This window comes from Copadichromis virginalis, linkage group LG23 (assembly GCF_057382275.1).
Source record: "Copadichromis virginalis isolate Kocher_CV1m ecotype Utaka linkage group LG23, C_Virginalis_male_GT1.1, whole genome shotgun sequence".
Classification (NCBI taxonomy): Eukaryota; Metazoa; Chordata; class Actinopteri; order Cichliformes; family Cichlidae; genus Copadichromis; species Copadichromis virginalis.
Genome location: NC_140639.1, coordinates 43,091,173 through 43,118,830, shown reverse-complemented (window position 1 = coordinate 43,118,830; position 27,658 = coordinate 43,091,173). Strand labels below are relative to the sequence as shown.

Here is a 27,658-nt window from a genome sequence, read left to right as displayed (position 1 = left end):
TTGTCCCTGTATTACACTAAGTATAGCATACTTTTAATTCAATTCAGTTTTATTTATATAGCACCAACTCACAACAACAGTTGCCTGAAGGTGCTTTATGATGTAAAGACCCTACAATAATACAAAGGAAACACAGAAAACCCCAACCATCATATGACCCCTTTTGAGCAAGCACTTTGGCGACAGTGGGAAGGAAAAACTCTCCTTTAACAGGAAGAAACCTACAGTAGAACCAGGCTCAGGGATATTAACACCAAAATAGTTCAGGTATGTGCCTTTGAAGAAACAGTGCCAGTTGTATCCCTCTGCCTTACATCTCTGTTTTGCTGCCTGCCAGTCAAGCTAGTCCAAAGTAGAGATGGCACAATACCACTTTTTTATGTCCGATACCGATACCGATATCATAAATTTGGATATCTGCCGATACCGATATGAATCCGATATAGTGTTTTTAATCAACAAAACTGTTTTTTTAAATATCTTGCTGCATTTTATATAAAGTTCATACTCAAGTTTAAAACAACAACTACACTAAAGCTATTCTGTTATACCTGTATGCAAAAAAAAAATATTTCATAGTTCAGCAATACTGATCAATCTAATAAACTTAAACCTACACCATCCTCCCTATTCTGGTATTTTAAAGAGTACTTAGCGTAAATATTAAGCAACCTAACTAATAGGGTTCCAACTCCCAGCAACAACAAAAATAAATAAATAAAAAATGGGGAACCACCCCTCACGCGCCACCTCATGATGCTTAATCGACGTAATCAACCTTAATTTGATGCAGTGTGAAAAAAAATGCACAGAAATCAATTATTTTTCAAGAAATATTAAATAGATTCAACATCTTTCTTCAACAAAATTGCAGACTGCACAGATGGTACCTTCCCAAAGGAAAAAGTACTATAGCTTACTAGGGTATATTAGACTTAATAGTCACTATATACAGTAATGGACTTCTATATATTTTACATCAAATTAAAACTTTGGGTGTCAGATAATTATTTATTAAAAGCTAGACATTTTAAATGAGAAAAAAAAAAGAAAAATATGTCTTTGTGCCCCCTTTTCCCTGTTCATGCCCTATCGGCCCCCCCTGGCTAAACTTTGTTAGATCTGCCCCTGCACAGTTACCAGCCGTCAGCTGCATAGAAAAAAGATCCTCTAGTAGAAAGTAATAATAAATAAATTCTAACAACAGCTTATCAAGCTTAAACGTGCTGCTGTTGTTTATCCACTGGTTTCCTCTTTCTGGTGCAAAGTGGGCCAAAAATAAACAAGAGAGACGGAGTCGCGACAGAAAAGCCGATCAGCTGATCATTAAGCAGTTTCATGATTGAAGTAGCAGCAAGAAGAGGCAGTCGCTCCATATATCGTTTGTTAAGCTTAACGCAGGAATGCTTTACAAACATTCAGAGATGGACTTACACACTTGCTTTACTTCTCTCGGGATAACTTTGTCGGAGATGAAATGCCGGGTTGCTAGCGAAGCTCCAAATGCTATCCAGACCACCGACAGGTCCCGCATGCCACAGCCGCTCTATCACGTGATGCATACTGCTCCGACGTGCTAACGTTCTGAGGCGAGTTACGGCGTGTTGCAAGTTTTGTGAGGTGCTTTCGTGATATTTAACGGGTCGGATTACATTTTTTATTTTTCTCCGATATCCGATCCAGTAATTTAGGTCAGTATCGGACCGATACCGATACGTAATATCGGATCAGTCCATCTCTAGTCCAAAGTAGACGAACATACACCTCAATTAAGGACCTTCAAATGTCCACATGCCTTTCAATCTTCAAATGCGCTTGTTCTGCCAGAGGTTTCTTCATGTTAAAGGAGAGTTTTTCCTCCCCCACTGTTGCCAAGTACTTGCAGATATGGAGCAACTGAGGTAGTGTTATATCTCTGAGGCTGTTGGGTTCACTATTGTGAACCGGAACTATATAAGAAATAACTGAATTAAATAAGTGGACTGAATTTAAAGGATCACCACTATTCCACTCAGTCCAGTCTAATGGCAAATTGTTAAAAACGTGGAAAATTTGTCTCTTCAGCCCTTCGTCCTTTTAACCTCTCAGTGCTGAAATGCTAATGGGGTATTGTTGGGACACTGCTGGACACCCAACTTTATGAATATGATAGCTCGAGAACAAGCCAATGGAGGAAATCATGTCGCAGGTCATTTCAATAGATACACCATAAGTTCATCGATGACTTTGACTATCAGTCAAGTTTTCCAGAAATCTTGTGCAATAATTGTGACCTAGGTTTTTAAAACTGACACTGTGGCAGACCACCAGGTGGCTCCACTCTCACCCAGGGTGAAGGGAAGTGAGGGGGTGAAGGTTTAGGCGTTTTCTATGTTCAGTTGTGTAAAGTAGTGATGGGATTTCCGGCTCTTTTTAGAGATCCGGCTCTTTCGGTTCGGCTCACTAAAAAGAGCCGGCTCTTTCGGCTCCGAACCGGCTCTTCAGGTTGTTTTGTTGCTTTAATTAATTTATTATTAACAATAATATAAAATTATGCACAAAAGGAATTACTAACGTAAAAACAAGTGGTTTTATTTATATATGTTTATATATAAATATATGCGGTGGCCCCTAGAGACAAAACACGTACAAACTCCAAAACACATTTCTAGCATGAACTGAACTTCCAAAGCAGAGCTACTAGATCACTTAAATTACACAATTGAAAGCATGTGTGTATTGTTTGTGTATTTATACACAGGCACTCATATATATATTCAAATAATTTAAAAAAAAGTTCATTTACCTGTTATTACCACACACCAAATCCGGTCGTTGGTACTTGCTGGCTTGTGTAGCCACAAGATAACAAAGGCTCAACACTGCGCCCAGCATCCTGGAGCACTTCTGTTGTCTTTTGTACGTGTTTTGAGTTTTTATGTGCTTCTGAGTTTTTATATGCTTCTGAGTTTTTACGTGTTTTTGGAGTTTGTACGTGTTTTTACGTGTTTTGGAGTTTGTACATGCTTCAGAGTTCGTACGTGATTTGAAGTTTGTATGTGCTTTGTCTCTAGGGGCCACCGTAAATATACTTTTATTTATTCACTCCACATAAAATGTAATAAATAAATCATATAATACAAAAATCAACTATTCACATTTCAACTTTTAACTATTTAAATTTTCAGCTTTTTCCTTTCACAAATTTAAAGTGAAAAGAACACAAAACACTGCAAACCACAACACAATTAAATATAAATTATAATATGAAAACTAAAAGAACATGCATATTCTCTGTCATATGGACCTGCATGAATAAACTTTCTCAATCCTTTATCATCTGCAACCGAAAATAGTTGTGGATGATTACTATACCTTTCTAATGTTGTTGTCCCTGCCTCTCTTTCTCTCTCTCTGGCTCTGTTCCTGTGCTACTGAGTGTAACTACCGCCCCTCCCCCCTCTGCCCAGCATAAAGCACAAGGCTCGCGTGCAGAGTGAAGCGGAAAAAAAGTGCGAGAGAGAGGCTGAGAGAAAGAAAAAAAAAAAAAACCCACGTGACGGCTCGCGATAAGGAGCCGGCTCTAAGAGCCATTTCGTTCGCGAACGACCCATCACTAGTGTAAAGCAGTGATTAAAGTTGGAGGGGAAAATTGAGATCTCTTACATACCTCCACAACACCATAAATTAATCTACTAGAAGGCTAAGGGATAGTGCAAGTGACATAATATTAATGCCCACTAGAAAATGAGCATTCAAACAGGGTGTTTGTGTTGCATTTAAAACCAAATCCTGATCTTTTCTTGAAACTTACCAAGTACTTTGGTGCTGAAACATAATGAATCAGCGCAAACGAAAGTAAATTGCAAAAATAATACGGAACCATAAAACTAGTGAAGCTCAAACTGTGGTTTCATGTGAATATCCTGCCATCAAAAAAAACTTTGTGTTATGTCTTTTTTCTCATTGACACCATTTTCAGGTCACTACAACTTGTCCAAGTTTGGAGATTTCCATTGCTAGGACACCACAGGTGAAAGTCTGTCTCCATAAAATCTGTTAACTTTAGGTTAAACAAATCTATTTATGTGTTTGCATTTTCTTGTTTAAGTTTATTTTCATTTTTTAATGTGTTCCAGCTGTTTTCTTGTGCTTATGCAGACAAACAAGCGTCACAAACACAAACCAGTGGATTAAATTTTGTGATGATTGCACAAGCAGCTCTGGCACTATGTTGATTGATATATTCCTCATGAGAGATAATGGTAGAATATTCTCTTAAAAAGGCAGCCTGGATTCATTATTGCAACTCATTTTAAATAAATTGCGCATAAATTGCGCAATTGCCATAAACCCCCCAGGAATTACATCTTCCGCACTGGCTAGAAATATTCTGGGAGTGTGTATTATCTAATTTTGAATGTATCCTGTCAGGACAAACATTTCCACGGAACAACAGTCCTGTCCTCCCAGTAGCTTTGAGCATGCTCTGATGGAGGTGGTATGGAGATGAAAGCTAAAGCAATGCACAGCTAGTACTCAGAATACTTTACATCCCTCCTTTCTCCCCCTCATTGGCCCTCAGGACAGAGTATGGTGATTTAGGACAAGTGGGTTGGTCTGTTGATAGAGGCCTCTAGATTGAATCCAGACCCATGCTGTCGTCACTTTGTGTGTGCAAGTGTGTGTGTGTGTGTGGTTTTGGTCTATGTTGAGTGATCAATTCCCCTTAAAAACAACTTTTTGGTGTGTTTTTTTTTCACTGCCGGATGAAGATCGTCTCTAGAGTTTAAATGTGGTCTGAAAACCCTTGACAAGATATAATTTGTAAGTCGTTTTTGTTTGTAAGTGATTTCTCTATTTACCTCCTGAGTGAAGGGATCCACGGTGCTGTCTTTTTCTCTTTCTGTCTCACACACACACACATTCCCCAGTTCTGAGGTCATCCCCTGGAGCCTCTTTGTGCAACTCCTGCTGTAAATTCGTTTATGTGTGCCCAGGTTTTTACCCCCACCCGCTCCCCTTTCTCTCTCACACCTTCATCCTTGCAGCTGAAACTAAAGGTGAAAGATCAGCATCTGAAAGAAAGAGAGAAAAAACCTTAAGAACAACATGTAATTAACAATCAAAGTGGTGATTGTGGACTGAGTTTTTCACGTTTTTTTTTCTTGTGCTGTTGTAGTCGATAACTTTTTTCATTTCCTGTATATATTTTAGCTAGATTTGTAAGTATGCAGTATTATTTTAGTTGATTTCTTTTCCTAAAGTCATGTTTGTATTTTATTTTCAGCTAAATGTTTTTCTCAAACTTTCTTTTGTACTCACTCTAACAGCCGTGGAAAATGGCTGCCGGTCCCTTAGCCTGGTTTTGCTGGAGGTTTCTTCCTGTTAAAGGGGAGTTTTTCCTTTCCACTGTCGCCAAAGTGCTTGCTCAAAGAGAATCATTTGATTGTTGGTGTTTTCTTTTGTCTTTTTGTATCATTGCAGGGTCTTTACCCTACAATGTAAAGCCCCTTGAGGAAACTGTTGTTGTGATTTGATGTTATATAAATAAAAGTGAACTTAATTGAGCTTTTAGTAAAGTAAATCACCTTAAATGACACAGCTGGTGTTGCATGATGTGTAACTGACACATATATTTGCAAACTAATAACATAATACATGTAAAAAATGAAAAGAGAAGAAAACTAAAGATAAATTTAAGAAATATGGAAATAAATAGTTTGTTAACATATATATAAAAAATAAAAAAAAACACCCAGCACGCCCCTGCGGGCGGTTTAGCCTTCAAGCTCGGGTCCTCTACCAGAGGCCTGGGAGCTTGAGGGTCCTGCGCAGTATCTTAGCTGTTCCCAGGACTGCGCTCTTCTGGACAGAGATCTTCGATGTTATTCCCGGGATCTGCTGGAGCCACTCGCCTAGCTTGGGAGTCACCGCACCTAGTGCTCCGATTACCACGGGGACCACCGTTACCTTCACCCTCCACATCCTCTCGAGCTCTTCTCTGAGCCCTTGGTATTTCTCCAGCTTCTCGTGTTCCTTCTTCCTGATATTGCTGTCATTCGGAACCGCTACATCGATCACTATGGCCGTCTTCTTCTGTTTGTCTACCACCACTATGTCCGGTTGGTTAGCCACCACCATTTTGTCCGTCTGTATCTGGAAGTCCCACAGGATCTTAGCTCGGTCATTCTCCACCACCCTTGGGGGCATCTCCTAGGGCTGGGCGATATATCGAGTTTTTTAAAAATATCGATATATTTTCATACGAGATATAAGATGTGACAATATCGTTTATATTGATATAGTCTATGTTATGTTATAATTATACTTGTGGAGCCGCAGGTTTGCCTCTCTTTTGTCCACTTTTGTCTCTACGCAACGTTACTCGGCCTCGCCTCTCCTTCACTGAACACAACTCCGCCTCCCCCATAGCTTCACCTGCAGGCAATGACAAGATGAAAGCGGAAAATCTCCGTTAGCGAGTTACCGTGCGTGGGGCTGGACGGCGTCAACATGTTAGCGAGCTAACCGCGCTAACGACATGCAGCCCGGAGGGGCTGCACGGCCTAAAATCCTATCATTTTCTCAAAAATCGACAGTGCGCCTTATGTATTAATTCTGGTTGTGCTTACTGACCGCGAACCGATTTTATGTGGTACACAGCGCTCAGCAATCTGTCAAAAAATGTTTTAATATGACTTTGCTAAGCTACGGAGCTGCACCGCTTGATGGATTGTCGGAGGATTACGGCTACCGAGGAGGAGCCTCGCGGAGTGATACGTACTGTGTGTGTATAAGGACCACAAATGGCACCTGTTCAGAGACGTGGTGCAGCTGTGAAATCTGTCTCTTTGTTATTATGCTCAGCGTCTATTAGTTTACATTTTGACTGCACAATTGTGAGCTTTTTGTTATGCACAAAAACAACATTATTTTCTTTTATTTATGGACCATGATTATTTAATAAATGCTGATAATTTATTTTTGAGTAATTTCTTCATGTACATCTACGCTGTATGTAAATAAAAGTGCCCGTGTGACATCTGGGACACAGTGTGACTAAGAACTCTCTTTTTGTTCTTAACTTGTGGCTTTAAAAAAAAAAAATCGAGATATATATCTTATATCGCCATCCAGCTAAAAAATATCGAGATATGAATTTTGGGTCATATCGCCCAGCCCTAGCATCTCCCATTTTGACCTTGGGACTTCCAGGTTATACTCGGCACAGATGTTCCTGTACACTATGCCGGCCACTTGGTTATGGCGTTCCATGTATGCCTTGCCTGCTAGCATCTTGCACCCTGCTGTTATGTGCTGGATTGTCTCTGGGGCATCTTTACACAGTAGTGATGGGATTTCCGGCTCTTTTTAGAGATCTGGCTCTTTCGGTTCGGCTCACTAAAAAGAGCCGGCTCTTTCGGCTCCGAACCGGCTCTTCAGGTTGTTTTGTTGCTTTAATAATTTATTATTAACAATAATATAAAATTATGCACAAAAGGAATTACTAACGTAAAAACAAGTGGTTTTATTTATATATGTTTATATATAAATATATGCGGTGGCCCCTAGAGACAAAACACGTACAAACTCCAAAACACATTTCTAGCATTAACTGAACTTCCAAAGCAGAGCTACTAGATCACTTAAATTACACAATTGAAAGCATGTGTGTATTTGTTTGTGTATTTATACACAGGCACTCATATATATATTCAAATAATTTAAAAAAAAGTTCATTTACCTGTTATTACCTGTTATTTTCTACGTAGCACTTTTAATTCTTATCCCTACTTTTATTTTTTCATGTCTATTTAAGTGCTATTTATGACACTATGTTTGCACTGAAGCACCGCAGCAATTTCCTAATGTTGTAAACCTGCTCAACATTTGGCAATAAACCCCTTTCTGATTCTGATTACCACACACCAAATCCGGTCGTTGGTACTTGCTGGCTTGTGTAGCCACAAGATAACAAAGGCTCAACACTGCGCCCAGCATCCTGGAGCACTTCTGTTGTCTTTTGTACGTGTTTTGAGTTTTTATGTGCTTCTGAGTTTTTATATGCTTCTGAGTTTTTACGTGTTTTTACGTGTTTTTGGAGTTTTTACGTGTTTTGGAGTTTGTACGTGTTTTTACGTGTTTACGTGTTTTTGGAGTTTTTACGTGTTTTGGAGTTTGTACGTGTTTTTACGTGTTTTGGAGTTTGTACATGCTTCAGAGTTCGTACGTGATTTGAAGTTTGTATGTGCTTTGTCTCTAGGGGCCACCGTAAATATACTTTTATTTATTCACTCCACATAAAATGTAATAAATAAATCATATAATACAAAAATCAACTATTCACATTTCAACTTTTAACTATTTAAATTTTCAGCTTTTTCCTTTCACAAATTTAAAGTGAAAAGAACACAAAACACTGCAAACCACAACACAATTAAATATAAATTATAATATGAAAACTAAAAGAACATGCATATTCTCTGTCATATGGACCTGCATGAATAAACTTTCTCAATCCTTTATCATCTGCAACCGAAAATAGTTGTGGATGATTACTATACCTTTCTAATGTTGTTGTCCCTGCCTCTCTTTCTCTCTCTCTGGCTCTGTTCCTGTGCTACTGAGTGTAACTACCGCCCCTCCCCCCTCTGCCCAGCGTAAAGCACAAGGCTCGTGTGCAGAGTGAAACGGAAAAAAAGTGCGAGAGAGAGAGGCTGAGAGAAAGAAAAAAAAAAAAAAAACCCACGTGACGGCTCGCGATAAGGAGCCGGCTCGCGTCGTTCACGTCAAAGAGCCGGCTCTAAGAGCCATTTCGTTCGCGAACGACCCATCACTATTACACAGCCTGGTGTGATAGACCCCAGCCTCTATGGATCTTGTACTCAGAGATTGTTCTTGTGCTGCCATGATTAGTGCCTTTGTGCTGTCTTTCAGTCCAGCTTTGTCCAGCCACTGGTAGGATTTCTGGATATCAGCCACCTCCTCTATCTGCCGGTGGTACATACCGTGCAGGGGCCTGTCCTTCCATGATGGTTCCTCGTCTCCCTCCTCTTTCTTGGGTTTCTGCTGCCTGAGGTATTCACTGAGCACTCGGTCAGTTGGGGCCATCTTCCCAATGTATTCTTGGATGTTCGTTGTCTCATCCTGGACTGTGGTGCTGACACTCACCAGTCCCCGGCCCCCTTCCTTCCGCTTAGCGTACAGCCTCAGGGTGCTGAACTTGGGGTGAAACCCTCCATGCATGGTAAGGAGCTTTCTTGTCTTTATGTCAGTGGCTTCTATCTCCTCCTTTGGCCAGCCTATTACCCCAGCAGGGTACCTGATCACGGGCAGGGCGTACGTGTTGATGGCCCGGATCTTGTTCTTACCATTCAGCTGACTCCTCAGGACTTGCCTGACCCTCTGCAGGTACTTGGTGGTTGCAGTTTTTCTAGCGGCCTCTTCATGGTTCCCATTCACCAGGTACTTGTAACTGTCCTCTATGTCTGCAATGTTGCCTTCTGGTAGTTCAATCCCCTCAGTTCTGACTACCTTCCCTCTCTTTGTTACCATTCGACTACACTTCTCCAGTCCGAACGACATTCCAATGTCATTGCTGTATAGCCTGGTAGTGTGGATCAGTGAATCGATGTCTCTTTCACTCTTGGCATACAGCTTGATGTCATCCATGTACAGGAGGTGGCTGACAACTGCTCCATTCCGTAGTCGGTATCCGTAGCCAGTCTTGTTACTGATCTCTCTGAGGGGGTTCAGGCCTATGCAGAACAGCAGTGGGGACAGAGCATCTCCTTGGTAGATCCCGCACTTGATGGTGACTTGTGCTATGGGCTTGGAGTTGGCCTCCAGTGTTGTACGCCACATCCCCATTGAGTTCCTGATGAAGGCTCTTAGGGTCCTGTTGATCTTGTACAATTCTAAGTATATATATACATATATATATATATATATCGCTATCCTGCAGGTTTTCGATATCACCCTGGGTCAACACACCTGAATCAAATGATTAATTCCCTAACAGCCTTAGGCTTCTGGAGAACTTCAAGACATGTTGAGGAGGTAATTTAACCATTTAAATCAGCTGTGTTGGATCAAGGACATATCTAAAACCTGCAGGACACTGGCGCTGGCCTGGAGTCGGAAATCCCTGGTTTATGTGTAGCTCTCTTGAGGGCCAATCTTAGCATTCCAGCACCTTCATTCATTGGCCTGTTGCATGACCCAATATCAGCCAAGTTATAGCTGTTGGGCAGAAGGCCTCACATTTTGACTGTAGAATACTTTGGTATACAGAGGAGGTCATGGAAGACTCAGTGACTGCAAGTTGCTCAAGTCCTGTGGCTACAAAACAAGCCCAAATCATCATACTTCCACCACCGTGCTTGAGAGTTGTGTCTGGTATTTGCCAGTTGTGAATTTAATAAGTGCCAAACATTAACTTTGGTCTAGTACATTACGACATTATCATGAACTTCCACACCTAACATGCTAACTGAGGCCTGAGAAGTCTGAGATATCTGAGCTGTTGGGGTTTTTAAAATTTTGCATTACACAGTCTGACCTTTGGCTGAATTTGGCGGGATGTCCACTCTTGGGAAGATTGTGACATCATGTTAACACACACCTGATCTGTTAAAAACCATGGTTTTTTTTTATTATTTTGGCTTGATTCATTTAAATTATTAGACTTCACAGAGGCATATTTATTTGTGACTAAATTTTAATCAGTTGATATTGTATTTATAGCTGAAGTCCATTCAGTTTATGCAGATCAATCAAAGAATGCAGGCTGAAGGTCCTTCCTCATTTGCTTCAGTTTATATACATAACGTGCATGAAATATCCTCTGCTTTTAAACCTGTTTTTACCCAGCATCCACAGAATGAGGCGATGCAAATGCCTCTATCGTGTGACATCTATTTTGTGAGTGTTTATTAAACAGATCGAGGCCTCACAGGATTTTCTCTCTCTTATACTGGATCGTCTTAAAGCACTTTAACAGAACACTTTCCACTTAATGGAGTGATTTCACAACTCAGGCATTCAGGCTTTTGGAGGGAGGGCTCTGCTCCTCCTGAAATAAACAATGTAAACATGAACTTTTGCAGTTTGCAAAGCCATAAACCATATAGAACTGGAATTATAGTCCGGCCTCATGTTCTCTCTGTAAAATATTCAATTGCATATTGCATTCAATGTTTTTTGGGTTGTTGTTTTTTTTTTTTTACTGTTTTGGTGTTTAATTTGCTTGAGAATAGGCATACAAAATCACAACATAAGTATAAATCACTGAAAATAATCCTCGCCGTCTGTTCTCTCACCCCAAAATTTCAAGCCGTTTCTTCTCGAGATTGACTTTTAATCGCTGAGACATTACACATCAACAAAAACACACCGAGCCAAATTCAACAGTGGAAAATCTGGAGCGTGCTTTGAAGGTGATATATAATCACCTGCAGCCTCATTTTCAGCATCCTTTTAACAGTTTAATGATGATACGAGGAGCGATGGTCGGCTCAGGGGGGACGTGTAGAGTCAGGCTTTGCTCTACAGTGTCCTTCGTGAACAATTTAATCTTGTTCTAACATGCAGCAGTAAACTGAGCCCCACCAACTCACACTGTGCATACATACATTAATGTCCGTCTATTTCTGCTCTCCTCGCTTTTCTTCTTCCCCTTTGCACTGCCTCTCCTTTAGCATCTATCACAGGCTCAGTGCATTTTTGTGTGTGAGCCACAGGACCACTGAAATAACATTTTACGAGATAATAGGCTCCTCCTTCAGGGCCATTAAACACAACTGTGGTGCTAAAGACTGAACTTCCCTTCGTTAAAATGTGTTAGATCGTATAGTTCACCTGTAAATCTTTGCCCCTCCTTTAATCGTGTACATTATTATCAAGAATCTAGTCTGATATTTTATAAATATTCAATTTTATTTTCTTCCTGCGTGGGTTTTCTGACACATTCTGGATGAAGACATTAAACACACACCCACACATATACACCAGGGCCTTCTTGCAAATCAAAGGCCTTTCTGTTTGGAGTTCCTCCCACACTATTGGCCTAAGTAATCATTCTAAATGACTAAATTCACGAAAGGTGTGAATGTGTGCGTAAATTGTTGTCTTTGTGTATGCGTGACAGACTGGTAACCTGTTCAGGGTGTACCCCGCCTCTTGCCCTGTGACCTTAAGTAACCCTGAAATGGATAAGCAAAAGAAAATGGACAAATAAAATAAAAGAGACAGAAGGCAACAATGTTACTAATTCTTAGTAGTAATGCTAAATATGTATATATATATATATATATATATATATAAATGTAATGGGGAAGTCTTTAGGACCCAGGGGACCCAATGGAGGGTATAAAAGAGGAAGTAGCAGCAGGTGCTCTTCATTTTCCACTGACGAGCGGCTGTGAACAATGGTTGTGTGAGTAGGTGAAGAGCCTGAGAAGTTTTAATTGTCTGCTACACAAACAGTTGTTGTAAACCTCTACAGCAGAGGTTCGAGTAGTGATTTTCACAAGATAAGCCAGGTGTGCAGCAAACACAGTTGTCTGCTGGAGGGCAGGCTGCACATGTGAATTTGTCGCTGTTTTTTTTTTCCCTCCTTCTCCTTGTTGTTGTGTTTTTGGTTTTGGTAGGGTCACCTTTTAAAACTGTTTTTTTTATGCCGGGTTTGTTTTTATTTCTACTGGGCTGGTGCAATATTAGTCGGGCAATGTGCAATCCCTGAGTGGGACTCTTACCTTAGGGGAATTAGGATCTTTAGAGGTGCTCTGTGTGGATTTGCAGTGAATAAGTTTTTATTAAGAGTGATTTTTAGTGCCACCGATTATTGCCTGAACTAGCACTTAGTGCATGCGATAAGTGTTCTGTTGGGCTCGTATTTATTTGGGGTGGATTTGTTTCTTTTAAAGCAACGAGCATCTGGGACCGCCAAGGGAGAGCAAGCCCTCAGGTGATAGTTGCATTGCTGGCAGGTTGCACCAATAACACTATCTTGTGGTCGTTAGTGACCTTTTTACCATTTTGATGTTTTAGGCCTTTTGCAAACCCTTTGTGTTCTTTTAAAATAATAAATTTTAACATATCTGACTGATATTGACCCTCTTGTCCTGTTTATTCTGGGCTCGTTCCTGTGAGAGCTTTGGGCCTGAAAGTTTGCACAAGTAGTATAGAGGCCCTTAGCGGTTACTCGGTGGCTTTCGCTCGCTACATAAACTAGCAATTTAACTAGTTTAGGTTAGGTGTACTTAAGTTACATAAAGATTAAACTAACAAAAAAGGGGATATGATGATTTATGAACATAAAAATACGTGGGCAGAGTTTGACCATAGACTGTATCTAAACAATGTAAACATGGCCATAGCAACTGCTACACTTTTAAGCTGTAACATGATTTATTCATTTATTTGAGCAAGAAATTGCAGTATTTTCATCGAGAAGGTGGAGTGTGGATTTAGCAACTATTGCTATCTATCTTTGTTAGCAAGCCGCTTCAATAGCTGCTATATGTCAAGCTAAATAGTGCTAACTACTAGCAGATTCTCTCAGCTACACCTGATAATGCCACATAGTTGATTTGTCAGATTGTTGCATCAGATGCCGTTCGTGACAAAACCACAACCTTTCATGCGTTGGCAAATCTTTAAACTGCTAAGCTATGAAGACACTAAATAACAGACTAATGAAATACTAACACCAAGAACAATAATAGGCCATATTATTTGTCCCACAGTTGCATGAAATGCTATGGCTGAAAAGTCCAGTTTGCTGACCACACAAACTATCTGCACTGTCAAACTGGCCATTTAAAAGAAAAAAAAAATATCTCCCCTGTAACGTTATTATAGAAGAAGACATAAGCTCCTGATTGACTCACTTTTGCAGCTGCCCTCAAGTAGCCGTTAAAGGAACTGTGGTGCTAATGTTAAGGGACTTCTCCTTTGGTTTATAGCAACTTTTGAAATATTTGTATTACAGATTTATCAGTGAGGGAGAGCATCCAGTGTTAATTTTAGCAACCTTAAAGGGGCAGTCGGAGCTTTTATTTGCAAAACAAAACACTTTTTTTTTTTTTTTTTAAACACTGAGTCACTTGTTTAGTCATTTTTGGTAAGCAAGTCTCCTGCCAGGAGTACTTACAGCTGCAGTTTAAATGACTAAAACCTGACCAAACGTTTGAATTAGAACATTTGCCTATCAAAAAGTCATTCACTTATGGTGCTCCTTTTGTGTTCTTGGTGCTCGTCAACATTCCAAACACAAGAGATTTTACAGATAGAAATGTGCATCTACCTGCGTTATGCATGCCAGGATAGGCTTCAGCGACTCTGCAACTCTGACTCAGGACACGTCACAAAAAAAGACACACAGCACAAATCATAAGGTGAAATTTCATCAGCTACATGCAAAAATAAAGTTCATTAAAAAAAAAGTGCAAATATGTGAATGAAAAACCACACTGCTGATTTCATTTAATCCAAAGATGATTAACTTGTCGTAAACAATAAACACATCTCATTCAAAACCTTGTGGAGAAGATCTGATAAGCAGGAGTCTATTGTCTGCAAGAGCATGTGTTTTTTTTAGCTGGTAACTTTATATCAGTGCAGTGTCTTGATGATTCTTGTGTGAGATACAAAGTATATTGTACACCACAGCACCTGCTTTAAGGCTGAGTCAGTCTTCGGGAGTTAAGGAATCTGTTATCTGCTGATTTTAAAGTGAGTGCTCCTATGAACTCCTCGGCATTCTTTAAAAGGTACTATCTGATAAGAGAGGAATCCAGTTTCTCATTTTTCCTACCAACCCGTTCACACGTTCTGTATATAAGATTAGAAAACAGATATTTCTCAATAACACCTACAGAGCAGCGCAAATATGTTTTATTAACTCTTGCTAAGGGTTTGTTTATGAGTGCTTTGATAAAACCACACTGTGCTCTTTTTGTTTCGCTTTACTTACTTTGATATCTATTACTAGCCTTGATAGACTGTATATAAAAGATGGAGTTAGCTGTTGGGTTTAAAAAGCAAAGCCAGTGCAGAAGTGCTTTTATTGTGCATTCTTTACATGGCCAGCAGAGAGGGAGTCTTAGACGTCTGTGGCTTCCAAGACTGTGTTTTTATTACCTTTCCAAGCATGTTAACTTTTTTCATTTATTGTTTCAAGGACTTTTTAATTTTGCGTTACTTTGTTTTTCTTTTTAGTTTTCAGCTACATTGTAAAAATACTATAAAAATACAGACATTCCATACACTAATTTTCAGGGTTTTAAGACAATTTAATGCTGTAAGTGCTGATGCCACTGAGGGAAAAATGAATATAAATAGCACACTATTGGATATAGCTATGGTAGATTACAATACTTTTTCATTAGTGAGTGCAAAGACTCATGGGAATATGAACGTTTATTACAAATCACTGATTTAAACCTTTTGATGGTTTAATATTTTTCTCATTTGGACTCTGATAAGGATGTATGAGGGACTTTCCAGTGTATGTGTGACGAGAACAGTGTTAACATTCAGCCAGCATCATTTCTAGTGGCTAGATTCCATTTTTTAATGGTTTAATCTGAAACTGCATCAAAGCTGATAGACTGCTGTGGTTTAAAAAAAACACACCAGCCTAAATTCACAGTGAATGGATGAGCCATATACAGTAAATTGGACTTAGATATGGTAAAGGCAGCCATAAAGTTGTTTTTGGACTATTTTGAAGCTGCAATGCTAATGTTTTGGATGCTGTCATTTTGGTTTTTGGAAGCTAGCAGTTACCTTATACTGATGATGTCATGATCCTGGGTCCTTTTGACCCAGCGTTTTGTGTTTTCTCTTCTTGCGATTTTGGTTCTGTTCTTCCTCTGTTTAGTGTTTACTCTGTTCTGCCCGTGTGTTCCTGTATCTAGTCCGCGTTTCTTAGTTTGTGTCCTTTCATGTGTAAGTTCCTGTTTTATTGTGAAGGTCTGCGTCTTATGTGAGTGTTTTCAGTTTGCCTCCCTAGTCTCGTCACATTAATCACTCCCAGCTGTGTTCCCCACCTGTGTGTAATCTCCCTGTGTTCTCTGAGTGTATTTAAGTTGTGTCTTCAGTCATAGTAGTTGCTGGTTCGCCTGTGTTGTTTCCCCTCGGTCTCCCTGCATCTCTCCATGTGTATTTCTCTGGACCTCCCTGCATCTTCGTTTCTGGTTTGTTTTGTTAGTTTTACCCAGTTTAGGTTCAAGTTTCATGTTCCCAGTGCCTTTGTTGTTTGTATTTCCTTTGTTAATAAATACTCACCTGCACCAGAGCTGCCGCGTCCTGGTCCTAAATAATTCCACACGGCTTGCCCCGGCAAACCGTGACAGATGAACGGTTGGAGTTCCAAGTTAGCAGCTAACGCTGTCTAGCAGGGTTAGCGATCTGCACTCAAAATACTTATGGGTTCAATTTTAGTATAATAAAATCCTAGAATTTAATTTACCAAAACTGAAGCACAGTCTTCTGGGATGATCTGTAGCACAAAGAAAGCCATCATATTAGTTATAATGATCAGCTAAAAATACTCCAAATGCACAAACAGTGCACACACAAAGTGCAGAAATCCAGTTTAATGTCAAAATACGTTTTGTGCTCTTTACTGCTGTAAAGTTGGACGTTTTGACGTGGGAGTCTTTGGGGACTGACTCCTTTTTGGAACCAGCCCCAAGTGGCCATTAGAGGAACTGCAACTGTTGCCACTCGAGCGTAATAATGTAACTCTTCCACATCTGAGGTTGACCCTTGGTGAGGATATGCTGTTACATTTTACAGTAGTAAGCTATTTGTGGATATTGCTGCAGAAATACTACAACAGAACCAGGGCAATCAAACAGCTGCCACTATTATACTGCAAATTGTGTTTTCCGAATAAAACAGTACTCTTGACATAACTTTCCTGTAATTTAACAGTGAGAATTTTCCCCTAAACACATCTGGCTTCCAAAAACTAAGTCTGGCAATGGACAAAATGCTCACACCAGTGCTTCACAACAGGACTTTATAAACAATGGATGACGTCATGGTGGCTACATCTATCGTTCATGCAGAGTCTGAGGCAGTATTCCTGTAACATCATTTTACAAGTAAGCTGACAGGAAGCAACGGGTTACACACTGACGCATGTAAACAGGAGGATTCAAAGAGGCCTGACAAATGTTAATAAAGTAGACTGAGTTGGTTAAACATGTCTACCAAGTGAATTGATGGAACAATAACAGCAGATACTACAGGATGCAAGTGGAGTAGTTTTGACACAGATTGCTCAACGCTGGTTCCACATTAAGTATTTCACAAACTTATTTGAAATACACCAGCGGGGAGGGTGGAGAGGGGGTTTGGTGGCAGGGCGTAGGGGCACTTGCCTTTCATGGTCTCTCTTGAAAGCATATTTGCAAAGGGGAAAGCTCATAAACAAAAATTACTACCAAGTGTTACAATGGAAGCACTCGATCACAGTTTCAGCTCTGCGGTCCATCTGTTACACTCTCGCCTCTGTGATTTATTTCTTTTAGTAATTAGGCTTACAGCGAGCTATTTGTCAATGCTGGAAGAAATGTTGCATCTTTGACATGCCAACTTTCCCTAAAGGAGTTTGTTTTTAGCTTGACCAACAAGTTGATTTGTTTTGTTTGTTTTAATTTTCCAGTGAGGATGGCAGAAATGAATCTGCTGTCAGGAGATTATTTTTTTTTAAATTATTATTATTATTTGTTATGATTCAACTTTTATCAAAAAACAGTGAAGTTTTGCTGGGGAGTATTCTGCCAGCCTGATTGCAACAGCACGTATAGCTCCATATTATGAGCTATCCAAAGAAAACCCTCCCAGTATGGGGTTTCTTCAGTCAAATCTTATAAACTGTGGAGCTCCATTTGTGGGTCACTGACATGAAAACATTTGTTCTACCCTGCTGTTGATAATCAAAAGCTTTTGCACTGCTGGTCCTCCTTCTTCAGAGCCCCGCCCATCCTTTGCTTTTCTCTCTCCGGCTTTAAGCATCGAGTACCCAGAAAAACGCTGAATAGACCGGAAAGAGGCGACTTTGTGATCAAAATAAAAGCACATATATGGTTCTCATGAGTTAAAAGTCAATGTACTGGTATAGTATAAGCTTGCCTGTGTAGTTATTGTGTTTTTTTCCCCCTTTGATTTGGAGTTATGATTTATTTATATAGCACATAACATTATGGGCAAACTCAGTGTGCTTAACACAAAAGATAAAAACATAAAAAAGCTGTGTAGGTTTACTTCGCTTTAAGACAGGGATTAACATAGAAACACGTTTCTCCAGTCAACAAATGAACTGCAGTTTGTTTAGTTTGTTTCTGGTAATACAGTATCCGTAGGCCAGGGTTAAGTCTTAGTTTGAAAAACTACGCCGGAAGTATCAGTCAGTAGCGTTGCCAGCTTGATGTAGGTCTCTGCTCGCTGTCTCACTTCTCTTCGCTCTGGTTCAGCATCTGTCTTCACAACAGTTTGCGGGGCGCGCAGTATGGATCCGTTACGCGTTACGCGCTATGGTGTCCCTTCTGGCACAGAGCGTTTCCTGACACGCGCTTTTCACTGCTGTGGAAATTCTTAAAAGGGGTTCTGTTGTGACTCGCAGTCTCCAAACTTCCAACATCTTTCGCTGTCTTTTAATGTGAGAAGAAGCAGAGCGCACAAGTGACCTGCGGACACATTTCCTGACGCGCACAGACACTTTTCTTTTTTGGAGGGGGAGACTTGGGATATCATTTACTGAAGCTGCATTATTTACTATATGTGGATAATTATTCGGGACGATGGGAGACTCCGTGTTCTTCGACAGGCAGAATTCCTATCTTGTAAGTACCCCCCCCCCCCCTCAGGTTTATTAGCCGTGGATTAATGACAGCGACTGGAGCGTGCACTGAGACTCGAGGGCTTACATCTTGTAGTTTCTGCGCGCATGCCTGATAAAGATGTTCATTTCCTGCACGATGCAGTTGTGTATCGATATGAAGCCTCTCTCTCTTTCCTCATATCTGAGATCATGCATTAAAAAAGAGTGCCACGGAGAATTACCGTTATTTTATCAGCAGCCACTCAAAGCCAAATTAAAGCCCAATTCTGCACCAGCTTTTAGAGCTTTCACCTCATAAACGTCACTCAGTCGGTGTGAATCAGAAATCTGAACCTAAGCAGAGCAAAGGGGCCTCAACATGCCAAAGAAAAAAAAGAAAGAAAAAAAACTTCCTGTGATGGAACTTTTTTAAGAGGCATGTGGTGCGCAGAGCGCGTACATATGCACACACGCACACAAGACCACACATGCTTCCTGGTTTTTGAAAAGCAAGTCAGAAAGACAGAAACCTGTTGCCAGCTCGCTGTGGAGAGCCACAGGTGTTGTGTTTGACATTCTACACCTCGAAGAGCCGTGGCCCAAATGAAGGCAAAACACACAGATATGGGTCAAGGCCGTGTGGAGCGGTGTGGGCTGCTGTGAGAACTGCACCTTCAAAAATGTTTCCATCAGCGGTTTTTTTGTTCCTCAGTTTGTGTTTGACGTGTGTTTGACAGATTTCTGAATTCTGAAGATCGCCAGAAGGTCTGGTGAAGCAGCCACTTGGGTTGCTTTGCAGAACAGGTTCATTTTAACTGGATCGGTTTTTGCTGTAGACACCGATTCCTCAGCCACCCTTTCTCCTGCCATCTGCTGCCCTGTCTCATCTCAAGTGGTGAGGAATCCTCCGCTGACTGCTCCAGCGGTCCGCCTGCTCGTTTATGAGCAGTGTTTCTGTGGCTAGAAGCCCTCATAACGCTCAGAGCGCTGATTGGAAAACAATACAATTTTCTTTGGCTCGGCTGGCCATCGCGCTGTGGTCTGGATCGGTGCTTTGTAGCAGGCCCGTGTGGTGTGAATGCCATCAACACATGGCCCACAGTTACGTGCCTAAAATTCACCCAGCAGAGGCCAATGAGGCTTTGGTGCAGTGACCAGATAGTTAAAGTGGCTGCCGTCTGTCTAGAGAAATGAAATCTGATGTAACTGGATTTGTATTTGTTTATTGAAATTGTGGTCTGCATCTGTGAGCCCAATAATAAATGGCTGAAAATCATACCGAAAGCCCTCAGAATGACTGCTCTGATTGGAGCAACACAAACAGCTTTTAATAATTGTAAAGCCACAATAAGGGGACAGCATCTTTAAAGTCATATTGATGGCTTAAGTTCTTGTTTGGATAAAAACAAAAAAACAATAGTAGTGCCCAAAAGAATGTGATCCACAGTACAAGCATCTAACATGACTTTCCTACCACCCTTAGGGTCAGGGTGAAGAGCTCAGTAAGTGGCATTCCTATTGAAGTTGCATTCCGACTGAATGCCACCCTGTGGACGTTTTCCAGTTGAGTACAACTGGGAGGAGATCAAAGGCAGAGCAAGAGGAAGTGAAGAAATGTTTATCCTATAGATTTGATGTCTTTTTGATTTTTGATGTTGAGCACAGGGAAGCTCGTCACAACATAACACTCATAATATAGCAGAGTGTTTCTCCTGAGTCTTCTTTACTTAGACTCAAACAGTAAACTTAAGACAGTTATCACATTAAGCTAAAGTGGTATCAAGTAAGAAAAGTTAATAATGCTAGCTAGTAAGGTTATTAAATCCATAAGGCAACTTAAAGATTGTGGCTTATGTTTAGAAATACAAATTTATTCAGTGTTTAGACTCAGTATGGTAACCTTGCACATTACCATTTTCCAAAGGTAGTTACAACCCGTTGGTTGTCCCAAACCCAAAGATAATTCTTAAGCAGTTAAGTTTCGTGTCATTTTTTTAAAATAAATGGCGCTTAATCATGTAAATCCTACATATTAACCTGTTTTCTTGTCGGTTTTGACCGTTAGGGGCACTATGTAATCAGTAAGCCTTGACTCAGAAGAGTAGATGATAGTTTCTCATTAATTAAAAGCCACCACTGAAGGAAATGTTTGTCCGGTAAAGACTACAAATGCTAAGTGGCACTGGAATGTCAGAGTTTCTTGTAAACATAGCTTCGTCTTTTGCCTCGACATTGTTGCAGTTCTTTTATTTTTATTTTTCACTTCAGCTTGTGCATGAGTATGTGGGTTCACTGAGGCTGTATGGACACATCTGGCATAGTTTCTCTAGATGTTCTACACTTAATAAAAGCAAAAATAAGCAAGTTTCGGAGTTGGGCACAAGAAGTTGAAGTGAAATTCATTCAGACAGGATGTATTGATTGTTAACATTTTAAGTCTTTCATTCGGAAACTTGGACATTGCTGTATTACAAAAAGCAGCCGGTAAAGGCATAAGAATTACATCCTGACAGTGCATCACAACCAAATACAAGTGAGTGTTCAGCCAGGATGTGCACTGTCGGCTCATAAATTGTAAACGCTTGGTATGATATGATATGACAAAGAAGTAATTCCAGATGAAATTGAACTTGTATTAATGGGGGCATTATGCCTCTTCAAGCTGCTTCTTACGTGCTGCTGATAAACAAATCTGTTATTTTTTTTGTTCATGCCAGACTAGATAGATGGGAGGAAATTGTTTTGTAGATGTAGATTACAGGTTTTACGTGGTATTATGAGGATTATAACAATGATACACAGGCAACCCTTTTAGTCAACATAGGCAAGATTCATCACCCACAAAGACTCTAAAAATGTTAAGAGGAACAAATCACTCTTGATGTAATGGTTTATCAGCACTGAAAAAGGAAAAATACACAGCTGAGCTGCTTAAATACACAGCTGAGCTGCATAAAAGCTTTCTATCTTTAAGACAGCACTTTCCTAACTTTCCTTCCGGCCCTGCTAGTTGTCTTTTAGGTGTTACTACTAAACTGCTAGATCCCATCTTATCGCTTAACATTTTTTAGTCCGGATAACAGGATAAACATGAATGTATATTAAATATTGATGTTGTAATTGTTGAAAAAAATAACCAGGCTTTCTTAAGTTCTCAGTCAGTGCTTGCTAAGCTATTTGTATTGTGTTACAATTACTTGACTTTTTATTTGTGAAGTGTTATACTTCACACCTGCAGAGGTCGCCAGTTTCGCTGTGGTTTGTAAAGGAAGGGGCTTCCAACCAATTTTCAGCCAGTAGGAAGAGAAACATAAACCCCACATGACGCTACTGATGCTAGCTAATGAGCTAAGAGCACCATTTTTTTTGGTCAGGAATGCATTTTAAATTGTCTTCTTAACTGTCGAAGATTGATGTTTGGTCAGACGGTCAACAAGTTATAAATGGTAGCACAATGCGGCAGCTAGCATAACGTTTCAGGTTTAAAATGCATCTTTATTTCTAACTAGTGTGAAGTATAGGAATTCACATACTACACTAATAGGCATGTCACGATATCAGAAAGTTAGAAGTTATAGCATTAGTTATTTTACGCTAGTTTAAGCATGCATGTAATGTTGCAAATATTTTAACCTACAAAACATAGTTGATTTTATAAAAACAATATCAGCTGTCACTTTTGCCATCTTCCCCATGTCGTTTTTCCAGTGTCCTTCTTTGGCATTAATAATCACCTAGAACAGTTGTAGGGATGTGTTTCAGCAGTTAAAAGTATTGTTGATATTATTTCAAGTGGCATCCCTACTAGGAGGTATACATTTTAGATTTACATTACATTTATATTTTACAAAGTGTACTATTTGGAATTATATTAACAGAAGCAGGAACATTAAGATACATGTCAACAATGCTAACAGTCTATGATTATGCTATTTTGTGAGTTAGTTATGCTATTTTGTCTAAGTGAGTTAGACTAGTCATTATATAACATTAAAATTATGTAAAACTGAAATTGGTAGAGGTTGTTGATATTTTTTTTAACCTAGTTCCTTAAAAGAAACACTGGACAAATTACCATCTTGACCTTAAACTCAACAGCCACACCGTGAAAAAAAAAATCCTAAAAAAACAGTAATATTCCGGCAGCTGGGGCGCCAAAATAATACCAGAACAGAAATAACAGAAAATAACTTTCTCATGAAAATACGGTTATTTTCAGTAATGACAATACAGTTTGTTGCCCTAATTTTACATGGGATTTTGCTTTTCTCAAGTGCTTTTAAACATTAAATTAGGAACATTTTAATGTGATTAAACAATGAAATTACCTATAAACAAGGTCAATGAATGCAGCAATATGAATAATAATACTTAAATGTACAGAAATATACAGTTAACGGTTGGTTTAAATAATAATGGATTGCATTCATATTGCGCTTTTTGAGACCCTCAAAGCGCTTAACAATTCCACTTTATAATTCCCCTCTGGCCATCACCAGTAGGTGGTAGGTGAAGTGTCTTGCTTAAGGACACAACTACCGAGAGTGTCCGAGCCAGGGCTGGAACCGGCAACTTTCTGATTACAAGGCAAAACTGCCAACTCCTGAGCCACGATTGCCCTAAACAACAACAACAACAATAATTATTTGATGTAAAAAAAGTTTATAAGAATCATTTTATGTATTTTTCCATAGCATTACATTTGAGTTTAACAGTTCAATCTTTCAAATAACGGACAAATATTTGTGAAATTATGATACATTTGTGAATGTATTTTAACAATATAAATATGCATATGTACAGACAAATACATGTAAAAAACAAGAAAATTATGTTTTATTACATTTACAGTGATTTTACGTTAATTTACATTTGAAATGTAAAATCAGTCTATTTATGTGAATTTAATGATATTCTAGAAAAACAGTACAAAACTGTAAAATACACAGTAAAATACTTGTATGTTACAATTGTTTTTACAGTGCATATTATGGTGGTCCCCTAACTCGAGGACATTTTTAGTAGATTAAAGTAAGTGAGATCTAACAGTCTAACGGTGTGTTCACACCGAACGCGATGGACGCGAATAAAACGCCCCAAACGCCCCTAATTTGACGCGTGTACATTCGCGTCTCAACGCGTGTCCAAGAAAAATCCGGAAATGTGGGAGGAATGTGGGAGGGAGTTGTGCCAGACCGGTATCTTTGCAAGATGGCAGCTATCGAGCTAGCGCTTGAAGAGAGAGTCTCCCTTCTCTATGTACTGTGGAGAGCAGAGCAGCAGCGTAAAAGACGTCCTCGCCGTACCTGGGTCCATCAGGTCCTCCAGAGGCATGAGCAGTTTGGTGAGTTTCACCACTTGCTCCAGGAGCTGCGCCTGGATGACGGCCGATTCCAGCGCTATCACCGTCGGCCAGTTTGAGGACCTGCTTTCCCTCGTCGGTCCCAGCATCGCCCGCCTAGACACCAACTACAGACGCTCAATCCCACCTGCAGAGCGCCTGTCCGTCTGCCTGAGGTTAGTAAAACTATTTAATACGGTAGTCCTTTATTGATATCTGTGCTAATATGCTAATCCATCCAGTTATACACTGCTAACATGGATGTGCTATGCTAACAGTGAATGCTGTCGGTGTTTACTGAAAGCAAACTGTGGTACAGAGACGACTCTTTATAATATTTCTAGTGATACTCAGAAGCTCTCATCAAGTCCCGATTTAATTCGATTTATGCTGTTATCAGTGTTTGCATGATAGCATGGCTGTGGTGTCACATCAATGTATGTGCTCGGGGTTTGCTGATATCAAACTGTAGCATTAGGACCACTGAGTTAACCTTGTAGTGATACTCACTCCTTTTTATTTAGACCTGGTTTAATTCTGGGATAGTTGAATATTTGTATATAATCTCTGCAGCTGTCAGACTCTATAGCAGGGGTCACAGCCTTTATTAAAATAGAGTTAGATAAAACTGTGAACAGTTTGGTTCATCTCTAGTTACATGGTTCTATCTTGATAAGCTGTCTTATCACAGATTAATTTTTCAAAAATATTAATGATTTAAGCAAGGAAAGGGCTACATGTCAACACACAACTCTTTATTTCTATTGATGTCTTACTTCATTCCTACCTGATTGACATGTTTAGGAATTATGCGTGATTGGCTCACTGTAGTGGCAAAAGTTGCTACCAATCAAATTATGATATGTTAAAGTTTTAGATATTATCTAATATACATTTTGTAATTATCCTTATAATTACAAAATGTTTTATGTAAGATTTAAGTTTTGTGATTTATATCTGACATCACAAAAGTATTTTGGAATTTGAATAATGTATTTTGTAACTGCAGTACACATAATACTGATTTTGAACAATTTTGTCCAGGTTCCTTGTCACCGGGGACTCCTTCAGGACCATCGCGTTCAGTTTCAGAGTCTGTGTGTCCACAGTGAGCCAGATCACCCCCCAGGCAGCGACGTCCATCTGGGACTGTCTAGTGGACGACTTCATGGCTGTGCCTTCACCTGGAGACTGGCGGTCCATCACAGAGGGATTCCAGGAGCGCTGGAACTTCCCTCTGTGCTGTGCAGCTCTGGATGGGAAGCACATCCAGACAAAGGCACCCCATATATCATATAGGAGACACACACACTGATATACACTAAATATTCATTTCATTTCTTTTTTGTGGTGCCCAAATTGATGCACCTGCTTGATTTTGTTTAAACAATTATTGCACACTTTCTGTAAATCCAGTAAACTTCTTTTCACTTCTCAAATATCACTGTGTGTGTCTCCTGTATGATATTTAACTGACATTTTTTATTGTAACAACCAACGATTTATACAGGAAAATAATGTCTATTAACAAGGTTGCCCAAACTTCTGCATCCCACTGTATCAGTATATTTTGTCATTAGTATAATATGAAATAAATTCTACATGTGTCAAGTTGTGTGCCAACATTTGCTGTGTAGTAGAACTGAGACATTAGTCATTATAAACATTTATTTGAAATAATATTAAAAGTCTCAAACAGAAAAACATTAAACATAAATATATAAAATATAAGAATTTACAGAGAGACAGGAATAAAAAGGACCAGCTGCTCTCCAGAGCAGGAACAAGGCTGAGGAGGAAATGCTCCATTGGAGACTGGTGTGGCCTCTTCAGGGACTCCAGGATGGCCAGCTCCACCGCCGATGGACCGTCCTGGGACCCGTCCCTCATCTGCCTCGGAGCCGTCCTCCTCTGTGGGCCTGTAAAACAGCACAAAACACAAAGAAATGAGAAGGCTGCTACTAGATTTTAATTTCAACATTGAAAAAAAAAAAAAACAATAACAGGATATAATCAGATTGGTTGTAGATATTTAGTAAAGGTGATCACAAGGGAATCCCACTGACTAAAAAGGTATCAGTGCTTGCTGTACATATCTGTGGGTGCAGCAGCAGGAGCTCAGGGACTGGGGATGCTCTGCTGCAGAATCAGTTGGTTCTATCAATACAGTATTAAATGTTAGCAGGTTGGATATAATAATCGTAGAGTAGACAGTGGTCCCTCATTTATTGCAGGGGTTCTCAGAATAACTAGCCCCTGGTCACAGTTCTCACAATTGATTCTCAAAGTGCAAACCTTTGTAGATTGCAAAACATAAAAGTATTATTATGCCGCGGTTTGTCTTCATCTGCCCGCCACTTTCGTGCGCCTTTTTCCCTCACGGTGCAGGTGTCTATTTCCGAATGAGGCTCATAGTTATGGGTGTTTTTGTGCTGTTTTTTCTATTGGACGCGATGGTTATCAAAACCAAACGTGATAAATTTGGCAAGCGCAGGAGATTTGTCAATCAGGCTGCAGAATGCAATGCTGTACTGTGCAATAAAAAATCAGCGAAAAAGCAAAGCAGTGACGGATGAACAGCGGGACCACTGTGTGCTGTTTATTAATAAACAATAAAATATATTCCTAAATGACAACATGCATAAAAGCAGAACGGTATTTGTACGTCAGTGGGAAAATAGCGGTGGCTTGCTAGCTTTTGTGTGGCTTCCCCGGGTCAGTGAAAACTTTCAAAAGAGAAATGAATGAACTTACCAGGTTGCCCGATCTCTTCACATATCTTCCTCCAAGCTCGGTCCTTTTTATTCCTGTCTCGGTACTGAAAGCAGCTGGTGTTGTACAGCTCCGAGTTGTTTGCTACCGCATTGATTAGCCTTCCCCTCCATTGAAGTATGAAAGGCTTTGGCTGGATCTGCCCCTTTGACCTAGGTAACAGCCACGTCACCAGGCTCCTGATTGGTTGTCGCGGCGCGATTTGACGCTGGAGTTCAGATTTTTCCAACTCGAGCGGTAGACGCGAAACGCGCGTATGCACAAAATGCAACACAAAAACTCACGCCCGTGGTTTTATTCGCGAGTCAAACGCGCCAGACGCGCTACACTGACGCGCGTTTCACGCGTTTTGGCGTTTTCGCGACGCAAATCTGCTTCCGAATTTTCGCGGGACCCGCAATCGCGCGTCATCGCGCCTTTCCATTGACTTTACATGTAAACCTGACGCTCTATTCGCGTCCATCGCGTTCGGTGTGAACACACCGTAATGCTATTCTATCCAACAGTTAATATAATTAACTGGTTATTTCTTGTCTCACACTCTTAAATGTCGTTGAACAAGTTGAATAAAAGAATCAGTGGTCACTGAATCAGCTTTTGGAGCCAAAATGTTTGTTCAGTCCACTAGACTAGTTCAGTCATTTATTTAGCAACCACAGTGATTGAACACATAGGCTCAAACAGGACAATCAAGTCGTGTGTGCCACATCAGAAGATTAGTGTCT

At 40.0% G+C, this 27,658-nt stretch overlaps 2 protein-coding genes across 3 annotated transcripts in view; both read left to right on the top strand.

Moving 5' to 3' along the window:
* Nucleotides 1–27,658, top strand: part of LOC146681668 (rho GTPase-activating protein 6-like) — a 140,591-nt gene that overhangs the window by 67,626 nt on the left and 45,307 nt on the right. The window contains exon 1 of one of the 2 annotated variants that reach the window (XM_085449850.1): nt 18,474–18,842. The exons of the other annotated variant lie outside the window; for it this stretch is intronic. Coding sequence (XP_085305976.1) covers nt 18,801–18,842 — 42 coding nt within the window. The 5' untranslated portion in view covers nt 18,474–18,800. Of the gene's footprint in view, nt 1–18,473; nt 18,843–27,658 lie in introns of those variants that run through there. 2 annotated transcript variants of the gene reach the window in all.
* Nucleotides 23,985–25,772, top strand: LOC146681669 (uncharacterized). Its single transcript, XM_085449853.1, has 2 exons — nt 23,985–24,337; nt 25,206–25,772. Exons 1-2 carry the CDS (start codon nt 24,078–24,080, stop codon nt 25,474–25,476), a joined length of 531 nt encoding a protein of 176 aa, XP_085305979.1. The 5' UTR covers nt 23,985–24,077; the 3' UTR covers nt 25,477–25,772.

Bases quoted from the DNA above. Each gene is read 5' to 3' on its own strand.
- LOC146681669 (XM_085449853.1), top strand. From the start codon at position 24,078: ATGTACTGTGGAGAGCAGAGCAGCAGCGTAAAAGACGTCCTCGCCGTA. The intron at 24,338-25,205 runs GTTAGTAAAACT...AATTTTGTCCAG, and splicing joins CGCCTGTCCGTCTGCCTGAG to GTTCCTTGTCACCGGGGACT.